This window comes from Macadamia integrifolia, unplaced genomic scaffold, assembly GCF_013358625.1.
Source record: "Macadamia integrifolia cultivar HAES 741 unplaced genomic scaffold, SCU_Mint_v3 scaffold_138A, whole genome shotgun sequence".
In the NCBI taxonomy this organism is placed as follows: domain Eukaryota; kingdom Viridiplantae; phylum Streptophyta; class Magnoliopsida; order Proteales; family Proteaceae; genus Macadamia; species Macadamia integrifolia.
Window position 1 is genome coordinate 246,097 of NW_024870622.1, and position 16,602 is coordinate 262,698.

Genomic DNA, 16,602 nt, shown 5'->3' on the forward strand with positions numbered 1-16,602 from the left:
TTGCCTCATCTTGTTCAACATTGTATGCTTTCTGCATCCTCTCTAATTTGTTGTGTTTGGTAACTATTGTGATTAGGGAAAAAAATCAAATGAAATAATTATCTTCTCGTATCAAATGCATATTTCCCCAAGATATAGTTGTCCACTACTTAGATTTGCTATATTGGAATCCTACAAAATGTGGCAACCATGTATGAAAAATGTGGCAACCATATCTATAGTGGTAATGCAGCTAAAGTTTACTATTAGCAGTCAGTCTAGGGGTGTAAGTTTGGTCTTGACTGTTCGAATCTGCCCTGGCCCGCCCTGAGCCCAAACAGGGCTTGAGCCAAGGTTTTCGAGCCTGAGGGCACGTTAGGATTGAAAAACACTTACCTTGGGTCAGGGTTGGGCCGGGCCTAGGATGAGGCCTAACTCAACCCTAATTTTAACCTTAATTTATATAAATATAGGGGTGTCATCATATCCTTTTTATTCAGAATAATGAAATCTGGGTTATTAATTTTTATGGTCAAGTGTCTTAAACATCTATTATTGTGTTTAGGTGTGTCAATTCCAGGCCCACACCGGTAGGACTGATCGAGCCCAACACATTTATGGCCCAACCTACACTGGCTTGATTAATAAACATGTCAGGCTTGAGCCTGACACGTTTATAAATAGGTAGTACATGATGCAGCCACTTAACTTGACAGGTCCCCAATCGGCCCGACACATTTACAAGCCCGACTTAAACTGATTCCTTTAATACTACTTTATATATATATATATATATATATATATTTAATACTATTTGTATTTAGTGCTAAGGCTATTGTGATATGTATAGTTGAGATGGTGGTGATTGTTATCTGAACATTCATATTTTTCAGGCATAGTTTTAGTTGATTTGAACTTGCTAAACTTGGCTTGCGTAGATAGTTTAATTAATTTGAGTTTTGTGGATTAAAGACCAAGTACCTTAGTAATTTAGCTACTATGCCCATCTTTGGTTTAATCCATTGAAACTATTGGATCTTTCTTTGCTATGCCCATCTATGCCTCATTTTATTCTCATTCCCCTTCAAGCCCATTTAATAGATCAAATTAAAGAGGGGCCGTTTAAAATTAAACCAGTATGTAACCCGTTAAGGCCTATTTATGACAGCCCTATTAAAGCCTGAGACTGACCGGCCCAATTATCAACCATACAATGCCTGCCCTAGATAAACCCGTTTAGATAAACAAGTGTTCACGATGTAGCCCTAGAAATTGGCCAAACCCAGTTAGACCCAACTGAGACCGGGCTGGCCCAACCGCTCGACCCCTTAATTGTATTGCACTTCATAATTTTAATTGTGTATTGATCATTTAATCTATTTGTACATTTTTTTTTTTTTCTAATGTCACAATTGGAAAAAAACATGATCAATCAAGGTTAGCTCAACCCTAACAAAATTCAGGGCCAACCCGACCCAATTAAAGTCAATTAGGACCAGGTTGGATTGACATGAACCCGATAGAATTGGGCCTAGGTATGAACCCGATAGGGTTAAGTTGGGCCTAAGTTGAGTTTTAGGGATCTAGGTTTGTGTTAAGGTTTTAAGAAATCCAGCCCAACCAGACCTCTTTCACCCCTAGCTGCCACCAAAGGCCAAAGGTTTACGATGGACTATCAACGTCACTACTACTTGTACAGTTTTGCTTGGTTTAAAACGGTTGCTATTATCACATCTGAAGGATGTCCATGAGATCATAATGGTACTGGATCGCTGTAACAAATCTAGTCATTAGCAATGTCTGGACATGGGACTTATCTCGGCTTGCCTTACCTGCATTGGACTACTATATTACATTGGGGGACTGAAGATTTCATTCTCTCAACCCTTAATGATCCATTGTTAATCATTATACACAACTACAGCCGGCAAGCAAACAGCTTGAGCAAGCAAGATTCCATCACGTAGAGCCACAGCTTCCGCAGCAGAAACACTAGTCCCAGGTCTGCATCTTGCCGCAATGAATGATACCAAATGCGATCTAATAATAGCACCACGGCCACCCTTGTGAGCCGAGGCCCGCAATGCCCCATCTGTAGAGATCACGAAATGAATTTCAAGAGCTCTAAGAGGCACAAGAGTTATCAGTAGGATACACAGAACTCAAAAGCTTTCTAAGCCAAGCTGATGTTTCATTCCTGGATGGAGTCAGCAATGCATGCCACTGTGCTATAAAGATCAGGATCAAAGAAGTTGAAGATCACAATATCATGAGTCTTCCAGATCTGCCACGTATAGAAGACCAAAGAATATGAAAATCCATCAAACAAGGCACATTCTTATATCGGACAGACAGAAAATTAAGCCAATCCTTAAATCGTCCTCTTTGAAGATCATTAGTATGAAATCAAAGAGGGGAAGCAATTAACACAGCATCTACATATGAACAATTAAATCTTACGAACTAAACAGAGTTTCTACAAAAAAAAAAAAAAAACTCCAAAAGGGATCTGGAACCGATGTGGATGGACTTGAATGAGTCAAAGAGCAACAATAAGGAGATTTTACTGAGAACAATCCAGTATTAGTGTAACTCCAAAGCCAACAATCCTCCTCACTAGTTGTGCAAAGGGAATTTGAGCAATGGAAGCAGCATCAGTAGGAGAGAACAAAGCATGAATAAGAGGTATATTCCATTGTTTATAGGGCTGATGAATGAGATCAGCAACGACATTCACAGAATCATGGGAATGGATACTACACCATTACCATTATGTCTTCTTAAGCCCTTAATCAAAACCTCCCTTCCACCAAGTAAACTTCTCTATCTTCCAAAAGCAGTTATGCTTAGGAGTGGCCTCAAGAAAAGAGCAATTATGTTTGGGGGTAGTCACTACTAAGCAAGATTCTCCAACATTGCCAAGCAAGTAGAGCTTTATTAAAGCATTCAAAATCCCTAAATTCAAGACCTAGTACCCTTTTACTTTTGCAAAGTTGTTCCCAACAGACCTCTTTTCAATTTTTATCTTTTCACCAATAATTCCTAATGATTTTCTTCAAATCTTTGGACTAATCAATGGGGAAAAGAAATATACACATCGAGTATGTAGGAAAAGCAGAAGCAACTGAAGCAACTGACTTAACCAGAATTTATTTCCCGACAGCAGATAATAAATTCTCTTTCCACCCTGCTAAAATGGATTGAACCCTTTCAGCAATATGAAGAAATAAAGCATTTTTGGATTGGCCAAATTTCATAGGGATCCTTAAATACTTACCCAAATTTGTGACAGGTTGGAAACCTATAGTCATAAAGATTTCTCTTTGGGCAGAAATGGGAATACAAGGGCTAAACCAAACATTTGATTTGCTTATATTGAGACTTTGGCCTGATACCAAACAATAGTTCCCAATAAGTTGAATAAAGGTCTGTCCCTCAAATCTCCTAGCCGTAGAAAAAAATTAAAATCATCGGCAAAAAGAAAATGGGAAATCGAAGGGCCATCTCTACAAGGTTTAACCCCCCAAATGATTTTAAGGTGTTCAGTTCTTGAAAAATATGAGGATAAAGCCTCTTGGCACAGGATGAATGGATAAGACCTAAGGGGCATCCTTGATGGAGTCCCCTATGAGATGTAAAGGGGTCTGAAAGGGATTCAATAAGCTTCTCATGGAAAGGTACAGCAGTAATACATTGCATAATCCAATAAATCCAAGTAGAACTAAATCCAAATTTAGTGAAGACAATTTCAAGAAAAACCCATTCAACTTTATCAATAAGCATTGCTAAGGTCAAGTTTTAAAGCCATAAAACCATTCTTGCTTTTGAATAAATTCACCGATTGGAATGATGTATTACATTTTATGTGCTGATTTAATTGTCATTTTGAGTCCTTTCTGATACATGCCATGCGCCTTCATGGGGAAGATAGTACAAGCTACAATTGAACAATATATGGAGGTAGATTAAGATTAAGCTTGCATATCCATCAAACCAGAGATATAAATCAATGGAAATACAACAAAGAGAACAAATGATTAATTATCCTTCAAACATTTTAGACTAATTAGCAATACTAGATTACAAAAGAATTTATATAATTACAGTTACAAATCGCATCAAATCATCAACCCAATTGCATAACATACAAAACAAAAAAATAAATTAACAATAAGTTTGCTTCTCACTTGTTTTCATACTACGGATTCTCTTATTAATTACATTTTCCAATCAAGACATTGTTATTTCTATTGAAGACCAATTTGTAATATATATATATATATATATATAATTGTACTTCCATGTCACTTTTGCATCTCAGAATTAACTTTCTAAGGCTCCTATTTGCAATGTCATCTCACATTATTGATTACTACAATTTTTACCTGCTAAACATGCTTCTGTGCTAAGGAGTAGTTATTAATTTTTAATAGTATTTTCAAATAAATAGAATGAAAATTTTGGTTTGATGTAACTTCTGCTCTAACCTATATGTAGTTTAATGACTCATGTTTGCAATCTATTCCTCCCTCATCCTTTTACAAAATTCGCCGAGCACATCACTGTTTGGGCTTGAGCTGTGGGAAGGAACATTCCGTACTAATAATTCACCTGCTATTTATGTTTCCCCATATCAAGACATTGTTATTAGTAATCTTTTCCAATCTTCATGTTTGCAATGGCATCTCACATCATTGATTACTACGATATCAGTATGCCTGCTAAATACTTCATTAATGAGTAGTAGTTATTTATTTTTAAACTCATTTTCATATAAATAGAATGAAAACGTAGGTTGATGTTTCCTTGATCTCTAACCTATAATTTAACTTATTATGAATTCAAGGCCTTGTTTGCAATTTATTCCTCCCTCATCCTTTGGTAACACATCAATCGTTAACATAAGGTCTCATTATTTATCAGCATCCTACCTCATGATTTCGTATTATTTCTACAATACAGTAATATTATTACAATCACAGAGCATGTCCATATGGAAGAAAAATAACAGATGAATTGGAAAAGGAGAGAATTGATTAATGAAAGAATGAAATGGTATTCTTACAATCACAGAGCATGTCCAGCGGAACTCACCTGAGTATCATCCAGCTTGCAAATGAATTGGCCTCTGCAATGGGCTTGTACGTGTTCCATATATATATATATGGGAAATGGCAACTAATATATATATGTTGCAATAATTACAGCCCAATCCTCAACCTTTTGGCATCAATGCCATTTTCTGCGATGCCCTCAATATTATGACCACTGATTTTATTCTCATCATCTTTAAGGTGAACCAATACTGATTCTTCTCCATTGAAAACGACATCATCATCATCATCTGAAGCAGACATGTATTCTGCCATTGATTGATCATCTGATAGGTTCTTCTCATGTGGCCTGTGGACCAGAAGGACTCCACACTTCTTCACTTGCAAACTTCCACTAGGATAATAAGCCTCAATATCTACTGAAACCTCCACATGATCCCCCACTTCAAAGTGATCGCCAAAAACAGCTTCGCGTCCTGAGAAACCCCAAAGTTCAGGAATTGTAATATGGCGCACCCACAATAAATCTTGACCTAGTGGAAGTGGACTTGTGGTTTGCCAATTAACAAAAAAGGACCTCCATCGAATACCTTTAGTTTTATTACAAATTACAGTGTGAGAACGCAAGTGAACGGTGAATTTCTCAACTGAAAAAACAGCAGATACATCCAACCCTTGGATCTGACAACCTGAACAGTTGTCATCATCAGATAACTCAAAGGATATTGAAGACCCCATATTTTGATGGCTTATCCATTCCGGAATTTCACTCCCACTACCCCATATTTCAAAGTGACCCTGGAGATGGAAGAAGCTATTCTTCCTCAAAGTGTTCCCCAGATGGTGGCAGTACCCTTCCATGTGGACGCCTTGTACAGATTGATGACAAGTTTCCATGCTCTGGATCTCCCCGCAATTGACTAGCAAATTCGATATGTCACCATCTACAAACAAGGTATCTAAACTTGATGGAAGCTTTGGCAGTATTTGAGGCCTACCACAGCCTTCCAAAGTTAGCATCTCAAGATTAGGAAGGCAACATATTTCATCCGATTTACTACAGAAGTGATCATAATCGATAACTAACTCTTTTAAGTACTCTAAGCCCTCAACGTCTACTCCTTGCAAAGATGCACAATCATTTGCCTCCAACACCTCCAAGCATGGTGGAAGCTTTGGCAATGATTGTAGCCTCTTACATCCATTCAAAATAAGATGCCTAAGTCTAGAGAGATTGCTGATGTTGGATGATAATATTTCCATTGTTGAGCAACCTGCTACATCCAAATATCTTAAAATTGGCGGAAGCTCTGTCATTATTAGTTTGAGATCTCTACAATCTCTCAGTGTAAGATCTTCAAGACGAGGAAGACGTCTGATGTTGGCTGGTAGGGTGCAAAAACTGTTCCTGTCCATTCTTAACACCCTCAACCATGGCAAGCTCCAGAAATCATTGGGAATCATATCTTCTGACAGATTGCAATAATTGAGATTTAATGATTTCAAAGAGCATAAACCAGAGAAAGAAGCAGGAAGCAAATTGGTAGAAGCATGCTGTCTTCTTAGTGAACCGAGATATTGGGGGAATGAAGAAAACCAATAAGTAGATCGTTGCACTGGTTTCGAGCAACCATGGAGATTGAGCTCTTCAAGAGATCTCAACATACCAATGCTGTCTGGAAGCTTCATAAGGTTATTGCAATTTTTCAAATTCAAGACTATTAGCTTTTCAAGATACCCAATGGATCCGTGAACCTCAACAAGACTTTTACAATCTTCAAGGACCAGTTCCTCAAGATTGGGGACTCCTGAGAAGTTGGGGGTTTTCCTCAAGTAACTCGAGTGACTAAGGTTCAGGATTTTCAACCTTTTGAGCAGCTGCATAATAAAAAAGTGGGGGGGAAGAGAAGAAATAAGTATTCATTTATATATATATATATATATATATAAACAAAAGAAAAATGCAGATGCTATTTCATTACCTTGATTTCCTTCCAAACCTCTTTAACACTGCTATTTTCCATGTGAAGAACAATGAGATTCTCCATGTGAAAATTGGTAGGTATAGAATTCAAAGGGAATCCATGCCAACAAAGCCATCTTAGTTTCTTAGAGAGATGTTCATATCCTCCCCTTAGGCGTACATTATTTAGTTGAAGCAGTCTTAGATTATGTACATCTACAAATGCTTCGGTATTAAAACACACATCTTCAAGTTGAGAAATCTTTAGGGTGATGCCTTCAATAGATTTGGTTCCCTATTAACAAACAGAATTTGATTAGTAAAACACTCAAATAAGAAAATACACCAAATACGCATATAAACACACATTAGAGTAAATGCAGTAGAAGGAACAGAAGCAAGAGAGACAACCTAAAGGAAATAATCCCAACTGTCAGTTAAAGATCCTACTGCCAAGATAAAAGACAAACTAACAATTCTTAAATGAAGTAAATTGAAAAGGGAAGGGTGTTTGCAAAGCTGTAGTGTAAGGGGCAATCTCCTACGCCACACTGATTGAGAAGTCAATAGAAAACCCAAATGTTTAGGGAAGAGGTTTTCTTTCTTATCTTTTTATTTTTTATTTTTCACTTTTTTCTTTTTGATAACGAGGATGTTCAGACATTTTGGCCTGACTAATCCACCAGATGCACATGTGCTGACCCTAGGGGGTAAGGGGAGTCGAACTTGAACAGTCGAATGTATGTCAATATAGGCTCACTCCCTTGGTAACTGAGCTACAACCTTGGGGTTGTTAGGGAAAAGGTAATAACCAAGAAAAAAAGGAAAAAGTTGATCGATCACGTTCCCTGCACTCACAATGGTGCAAATGACCATCGTACAGCTCATGTTGGCTTCCCCTATGTGCTCCCTTATTGATTCCATGTTGGTGCAAGGGCCACACAACTGGGAAGCAAACCCTTCCCCCCAAAAAAGAGGGGGGAGTGTTCTCTATGGTGATGCATGGCCCTTGTGTCCAGATGTAGGAGGTGCAAAATGACCACCGCATCCCTCTTGGTTAATGCCAATGTGCACGTCTAATTGGCCGGTGCACTACTGCAACTAGGAAAACCCTAAATTCGCCCAGCCTATTTATTAAATGTGTCGAGCTTAAGCCTGGTTCGACTAGCATTCGATCATTTCTAGTGCAAGGGTGCTATCCGACAGCCGCTCGATCGGGATGGGCTGATAAATTTCTCAACTCAATCCGACATTTTAATCCCATTTAAGGTCCGCTTAGAGACTGTTTACGCAGCTCGACACGTTTAAAGCCTGTTTGGAGATAAATATCTCATTAGCCCCTGTAAGACAATCTAACTCTATTATTGGTAGCCCGATTAAAGACAGGTACCCGACTGAACATTTATATATGGGACCATACATAGCATATGAGGACTAATTACTTAAATGGGTGTAAGTGTAATGACGGGACGAGGAAAGGGAAATGAGGAAAAAACTGATATTTTTCCCTCGCTTTGTTACATTTGGTTGGCTTTCTAGGTTTTTGTAAATTTTAAAGGCCTATGGTTTCCTTTTCACTTTACTTTTCTTTCTCGATGAGTGTTTTGATTTGAGAGTTGCAGACTGTGTTCTCTTCACTTAGGTTGTAAATTTTCCATATTTTTGTGGTTTTCACTGCTCGGTTGCCATTCTCTCTTGCCTCTAGCTCCTTGTGCAATGCGATTACTCTTGGACGTCCGTTCTTTCATCACTCATATGGTTTTCTGGTTTTTCCACTTTTTTACTCATCTGGTTAGGTTATTTTGCTTGATTTCTCCTAGTTTCCCCATTATTCTTGGAGGTTCTTTCATTTTGGATAGCAATAGTGGCTTGTTCTTCTCCTTTGTGTATATGGACATTGAGTTCCTAGGGATAGATTTCCGTCCCAGTTTTGTCAATGTTGTAAAGGCCAAAAGCACTTCGGCTCCGTTTGGTTGCAAAGGGAATTAAAGGGAAGGGAAGTGGAATTTTCAAACTTAAAAAGAAAACTTTGTAATCATTACTCCATGTGATCCCATGTAACTGTACAAACTACTTAATTTTTTTATTATATTTATTAAGGAATACATTTTACATTTAATTTTCTAATTTACATTTTATAGCAAAGGGTTTTGGATGCAAAGTAAAGTGAAATTTTAATAACCAACTATGGAATGATTTGGATTTTTTATTTTTTATTTTTTTGCAAATGAGAATTTCTATTCGGAAATACGAGTCTCAACAGCTCTCCAGGAGGGGGAATCCAGAAACCCTCACTCGGGTAGGACAAAACCCATTTAGAAACGTAATGAGCCATCCCATTACAGATCCTATTGATGTGAACAAAAGAACAAAAGGAAAAGTGAGACTTGAGAGACATTATCATGCACAATGCTCACAATGGAAGATTGGGAGGTGGGAGGTGGGAGGTGGGAGGGGGAAGAGGAGGGGACCGAGAGGCTATTTATGACAGTAAGGTAGTCAAAGAACACCATTACCCTCAAGAAACCTGCATGTCTAGCTGAAGTAAGAGCTAGACAGATAGCCAAAGCTTCCCCAACCACCGTTGCGCAAAAGCTTAATGAGACGAGGCAATAAAACAAGGCCTCTCCAAGTGATCAAAAGCTACACAACCCATTTCCAAAGATTTACGACGGGAGCAAAGGGCAGCATTAGTGAAAATTGCAAGGTAGTCAAGAGGAGGAGCCAAGAGGGAGGGCAGAACTGTCCAAATGAGTAGCCCCAGATGGAGGAGGGGCAGCAATAAGAGCAACATATCCACTCACACCCTTATTTACCATAACAATCCAAGGCCTGAAGGGAGGAATGGACACACTAAAACATCTTGCATTCCCGATTTTCCAAATTTCCCAAATCGTCAAAGCCTAGGATGCAAAACAAATTTTCTTTTGATATTTTGTGGATTCCAAAGGACCCCTCCATTTAAGGATCCATTCTATAAGGGAGAGATTTGAAAAGGCAGAAGTACGTAAAGAGACAGAGGACATGAACCAAGCCTGTTGAGGACACTAAATGAGAGCATGCTTCATAGACTCATCATCCACACCACACCACACCCACCACAGATACTAGATTCCACAATATGTTGCAGAGCCAGGCAAGGTAAAACACTAATAGCCCTAAGACACGGCTTCCACAAAAAAAGTTTTAACATTTGAAGGAATCTGTGCATTCCAGATTGTTTTCCATACATCCTTCTGGGTTAAGCAAGCTTTCTCAGCATATTTAGTATAATACAAGGCTGACTAGACCACCGAAAAAATACCATTTGGGGTCTGCCGCAACGCACTCAATAATTTGCAACCTTTCGCACTGATAGGGATTTGTAAAATACAATCGACCTCAAAGGGAAGAAGAAATTTTCTCAACTTACCAACATCCATGGTTTAAAGTATCTTCGATACCGATACGATACCCTCTGATACGTATCTTAAATTTATCCAACTGATATAATATACACCGGTACGATACATGGAATTTTTAAAATCCTTCCATATCAATATATATCCTACGATACATATCGATATACATCAATACACCACTGATACACATCGATATAATATGATATGATATGCACCGATACGACTCTATGGAATATATAAAATTGAGGTGAAATGTACGTTTCGGTATGTATCGATACGTATCGGTGAGTATTGATACAAATCAATGAGTATCGATAAGAATCGGTGAGTATCGGTATGTACCAATATAGTGCACTACGGTCATATAATGGCCAAGATGGGTAATTTTTCAGCAAAACACAATTTTTTGAGGGGTTTTGTTCCAAAATTGATGCCAGTCATATTTCTCTCTAACTAAAGTAAAAATCAAGATTCGGAATAAGGATTTTACATTTATGGGACAACTACAAACCTTGAATTCTTAGTGCGATACCCTCAATTTAGTGTTTATGCATAATACATGTTATCAATAGCTTTTTTTAACAAATTCTTTATGCAAAAGTATTTAAAAAAATGTTTCCTATCCATTTATGTGTATCTTTAGCGTATCTTAGTGTATCTCTGATACGATACGATATGATACCCTCCGATACGTATTTTAATTTTGACTGACCGATACTGATACCGATACTTTAATCCTTGCCAACATCCCCTCTAGTCTGACCATCAATCAACTCAGAGACCATCTAAAAGGGGCAATCGGGAGGTCTAGGGTGGTGAAGGTTAAAACCTTCAATTGCAGGGATCCAAGGGTCCTCCCATATCTAAACAAAATTCCATTGCCAACAATCCATAATAGACCCTTCCCCAAAAGATTTCAACCACGTGAAACACTGCGCCAAACTCAAGAGGGTCTATGCCCCACCACTGCAGAAGAGAAAGTGCCAGAGGGGAAGTAGATACTTTTCACAAGTCTTGCCCACAGGGAATCCTCTTTCACCAAAATTTTCCATCCCAATTTTGCACGAAGGGCTTGGTTTTGAATGTTGAAGTCCTCTATCCCCATTCCACTATCAAACTTCTATAAACAAAGGCAATCCTTTGCCACCCAATGCATTCTTCTCTCATCAATTTTTTTGGCCCCTAAAGAAATTGCATCATGCTTTACTTATTTCCTCAAGGAGACCATTTGAAAGCTTGAAGTGGGAGATATGGTACGAGGATGTCCCTGCCACAACAGCCTTTAGAAGGACTACTTTGCCTGCTTGAGACATGCTCTCTCTTTCTAGCCCACAATCTTCCTGATAGTCCTATCTTTGACATGCTGAAAAGTAGCCTTCTTATTTTTTCCAATCTCTGAAGGCAAACCAAGGTAAGTACTAGGATGGACCAATCCATCCACATTTATAATCCGAGTAAGGATTCGTCTCAGCCTTAGTATGTGACTACAAACTACTTAAATTTTTTACCATTTTTATTAAGGAAACATTTTACATTTAATTTTTATTTCACATTTCATAGCAAAGGGTTTTGGATGCAAAGTAAAGTGAATTTTTTATAACCAAATATGGAATGATTTGGAATTAGTGATATAGACACATTGCCTAATGATTACAACAATTTCTTTTTTAGGTTTGAAATTTTCACTTCCCTTCCCTTTAGATTTCCCTTAAAATCAACATAGACTTCATGTTCATCGGATTACTATTCTCAAGGGCAACGTTGATTTCCTCCACCTTACATAGGTTGGAATCACTCTCAATGACTTCGATGGAAACCTCCCCAATTTCAGAAGCTGTTGCAGTTTCATATGATAGTTTAACTTCAAAGAGATAGTAGTGGTGTAATGTTAGATACGGCTGCAGTTCTTCTCACCGAAGAAGGTAAGTTGGTCTAATGTCGATGAAGAAGAGCGAGAGAGAGGAAGCAGCCGTAAAATAGAGACACTTGAGGGAGATTAATGAATGAGGACAGAGTGAAGACCATTGTAACTTACCCTTGATATTTATTTTACAAAATCCCATTGATTTTGATGTGATTATAAATAGAGTGGGGCAGAAAAAAATAGAGTTGCTTACTTTGTAATGAATTTCACAATCCATAGTTGCTATAAGGAAAAGGCAGCTTCTGTTTTTAAAGTTTCACTTTTCAGTTCTAGAAAGGTGAAAGCTTATGACATTCTATATATGCAATGGCTTGTGATACTAAGGGCTCGTTTGATTTTGTTTCTCCTGTTTTTGTGTCTAGAAACAACAGAAACGGCAACTAAGAAACAATTTTTAGAATTGCAAAAAGGTGTTTGATTTTTCTGTTTCCAGAAACATTTTCAACAATGTAGTTGAGTTCAAGACATGAGTGAAGACACGATGTTGTAGGAATGCAACTCACGAGTGAAGGCACGACGTTGGAGTTGCAGGTATACTTCATGGATATGAGCTTCAGAAGGATGAAGGCAATCCGAAACTGTGAGCTTCGCACAACCAGGTTGGAATCACCGCATTTGGATAGCGAGAAGTTTCAACAATGGGTTCGGGTTTGGGTAGGTCAAGTGAAGTACTGGGTTTTTCACAATTTTTGTCGCTCCCACTTGTTTCTAGAAACAGAAAAACAAGTCTAACTTATTTCTCCATTCCCGTTTTCAAACACAGAAATAGGCATAAATTTCTATTTTTGTTTCAAAAAACAAGTGAAACAAAACAGAAAATCAAACGGTTTTTAGGGTGCTTTTTCGTTTCTGAGCACAGAAAAACGGAAAAACCATTTATGGAAACAAAATCAAATGGGCCATAAATGTTATTTTCTGTTGGCCTATCGATCAGCTTCAATTCGGAAAAGGAAAATAGACTTTTGGTAATGAATCATAAACGAAAAAACAGCTTATACAACTTTTTCCAACAGTAGTCCAAACTTGGAGGGGTCCATTTCCGAGGTTCTCCAATCTTCACAGTCAGTGGAGTTTTTCTGGGTTCATTTGATAGGCCAGAGACCAACACAACTTTTCTAAATTAACATCACAATACATATATATTACGTAGCAATGTGTATCATATACAACTCATAAAATAAAAATAAGGATTTAGTGAATTTATGATCAACGATCATTAGCTTTTGTGCCATGCCAAGAGATACCATGGACATAGTCGTTCAGATAGACTTTAGATAATTTTCAATAAAAACTGCTAAATTTAAAATAAGAAGAAATTGAGACGTTTGCTTGGCAGCAGAGCAAAACGATTAGGCCATCAGACTTTTTAGCATTGATATTTTTAGTATTTTAAACAATAAACAGGATTTCATGACCCTAGATTACTTCGAAAACCTTTGCTCCGCTGCCGAGCAGAATTTTTTCTTTTTCTTTTTTTTTTTTTGCTTTAGAAGGATAAAAAATGTATGTTCTTACCTTATGTTTCGCCAATACATCACAAACATCCTCTCTTGACCATAATCTTGTACGTCTTCCAGGTTGTTTAGGAGATTCTTCACGAACAATTTCTTTTGCCATCTCTCGAAGAAGATCATGCATCCTTAGTTTCTTCTTTTTATCAATTGTAATAAGAGATCTTTGAATGAGAACGCTGATTCCGATAACTGGAAACAAGTTGCATCCATCTAGTATTTTAGATACATAGCTTTCGTCCATTCCAATAAAGAAGCATGCTATATCAAAGAAAATATCCTTCTCCATGTCATCCAAATCATAAAAACTTAATCTAAGCTTTTTTTGAATTTGATGATCAGGAGTACTTTTTAGTTTGGCTAATACATTCTCCCATTCAGATAAACTTCTTTTGCCAAACATTGTAGATCCTATGACCTCAAGAGCTAATGGAAGTCCTTTGACATTACTGACTATCTCCTTTGAAACCTCCTTATAATCATCAGGTGGACCATCACTCTTGAATGCATGCCAACTGAAAAGTTGAAGAGATTCACGAGAGTCTAACTCTTCAGGATGATAAATGTGACACGCTTCAACCTCGTTTAGCAAATGTTTATCCCTTGATATGACAATGATTATACTTCCCACACCAAATGAATCATACTTGACAGCCAATGCATTTAATTGCTCAGAATGATCTACATCATCAATAACAATAAGAACCCTTTTGCAGTGAAGCCTCTGTTTGATCACATTTATTCCTCTATCAACGTTGTTTATCTTCAAGTTTTTCTTCATAAGGACATCAGAAAGGAGTTGTTCTTGTAAACTAATTAAACCATTGTGTTGTTGTGAAACTTCTCTAACATTCTCAAGAAAACTGTAACCTTCAAATCTATGACAAATTTCATTATATACGGCTTTCGCAATGGTTGTCTTGCCTATTCCACTGATACCACAAATCCCTATGATATGTACTTCTGATGGAGAACGAATTGAACATTTTGAACTCATCAACGTTGCAACACGGGAATCTATTCCAATGAGATAACTAGAGATGTTCAATGGTGTTCGACTTCGTTTAATCAAAACAACAGCATCAACAATTGTTTCGATAAATTTTGCCTCATACCTGCAGATAATGATTCATATAACAATTATAAGGGCAATATAAACGTATCAAAAAAGAAAAAAGAAAAAAAAGTACACATACAAATATATGTATACCCATCCATGTGTTTAGATTTAACATTCGCAATTACAATGCATCAAAAAAGGAGGGGATTTTTATAGGGCCGGTAATAGAAACTAGGGAAAATTACGTGATTACCCACTATTGGGTTTGCTTTTACAAAAATATCCACATTATGTTTCATTCAACAAATTTACACATAACGAGTTTTGGTATTACAAAAATACCCAAAACAATGCTTCCATATACATTATCCTTTTGTACGCCTACAAATTGGATACTTTACCCCTAACAAACTCATTCACCTCCTATCATGGTTTTAAGTATCTCCAATACCGATACGATACCCTCCGATACGTATCTTAAATTTAGCCGACCGATATGATACACATCGATACGATACATGAAATTTTTAAAATCCTTTCGTATCGATATATATCCTACAATACATACCGAAATGCATCAATACACCACCAATACACATCGATACGATACGATATGCCTCAATAAGACTATGAAAATTATAAAATTGAGGTAAAATATATGTTTCGGTATGTATTGGTACATATCGGTGAGTATCGGTATGTATCGATCAGTACATATCGGTATATATTGGCACGTATCGGTGAGTATCGATATATATATATATCGGTACGTATCGGTATAAACCGATACAATACGCTATGGTCATATAATGGCCAAGATGGGTAATTTTTCAGAAAAACACGATTTTTGAAAGGTTTTTGTTCCAAAGTTGCTGTCATCCATATTTCTCTCTAACTAAAGTGGAAATCAAGGTTGGGAACAAGGATTTTACATTTATGGGACAACTACAAACCTTGAATTCTTAGTACAATACCCTCAATTTAGTGTTTATGCATAATACATGTTATCAATAGCTTTTTTTAACAAATTCTTTATGCAAAAGTGTTTAAAAAAATGTTTCCTATCCATTTATGTGTGTATCTTTAGCGTATCTTAGTGTATCTCCGATACGATACAATACTCTTCAATACGTATCTTAATTTTGGCCGATCGATACGGCGACCGATACCGATACTTTAATCCTTGCCTCCTATATTCCTGTCTCTTTCATCACTTCACACCTTTCTCTGATGAGCAGGAATCAAAATGATGAACGCCAAATCCGAAGGGCATCGCCGTTCAATACTTCTCTCTCTCGCCCTCACCCGAAATGACCTACAGTCGGTGTGAATAGAACATCGGAGAAAGCAAACAGGTTCGATCGAAGGGATACCAGCGTTTGTAGCAATGGGAAAAGTGTATCTCTTCACATGGCCGACGGACTGTTTCAATGATTTATGGTCTACCCAATTCAGATTTCAATGGAATGCACCGAAAAACAGACCCAGCAGAGGAAGGTTATTGTCTTATTGACAGTTGAAGAATAGCAGAGGCTGCTCAATCAATAGATGTGCAGCAATGAAAAAGTAGGTCTTTAATCTGACGAAGAAGACCCTATTCGGAATTCAGACATCAATTGATGCTACTGGAAAACGTAGTTTGGCTAGCATAAAATAGGATGAGTTGTAGAGGATGGTTTGGAACAACTCAAAAATGAAAATGGTGACATA

The 16,602-nt window shown here is 37.4% G+C and overlaps 1 protein-coding gene across 2 annotated transcripts; it reads right to left on the minus strand.

Moving 5' to 3' along the window:
* Positions 1 to 1,727: 1,727 nt before the first annotated feature.
* LOC122070901 (disease resistance protein RUN1-like) lies at positions 1,728 to 14,967 on the minus strand. 2 transcript variants are annotated; one of them, XM_042635133.1, is made up of 5 exons: positions 13,837 to 14,967; positions 7,016 to 7,291; positions 5,074 to 6,911; positions 3,838 to 3,916; positions 1,728 to 2,263 (listed from the first exon to the last, which is right to left on the minus strand). In XM_042635133.1, the coding sequence occupies exons 1-3, from the start codon at positions 14,827 to 14,829 to the stop codon at positions 5,181 to 5,183; spliced, it is 3,000 nt and encodes a 999-aa protein (XP_042491067.1). In that variant the 5' UTR covers positions 14,830 to 14,967; the 3' UTR covers positions 1,728 to 2,263; positions 3,838 to 3,916; positions 5,074 to 5,180. The 2 variants fall into 2 exon arrangements, with proteins under 2 accessions (XP_042491067.1, XP_042491066.1); XM_042635132.1 differs by lacking the exon at positions 3,838 to 3,916.
* Between the last annotated feature and the right edge of the window lie 1,635 nt (positions 14,968 to 16,602).

Bases quoted from the DNA above. Each gene is read 5' to 3' on its own strand.
- LOC122070901 (XM_042635132.1), bottom strand. From the start codon at position 14,829: ATGAGTTCAAAATGTTCAATTCGTTCTCCATCAGAAGTACATATCATA. The intron at 7,292-13,836 runs GTAAGAACATAC...GTTTGTTAATAG, and splicing joins ATGTATTGGCGAAACATAAG to GGAACCAAATCTATTGAAGG. The intron at 6,912-7,015 runs GTAATGAAATAG...TTTATTATGCAG, and splicing joins AGGTTTGGAAGGAAATCAAG to CTGCTCAAAAGGTTGAAAAT.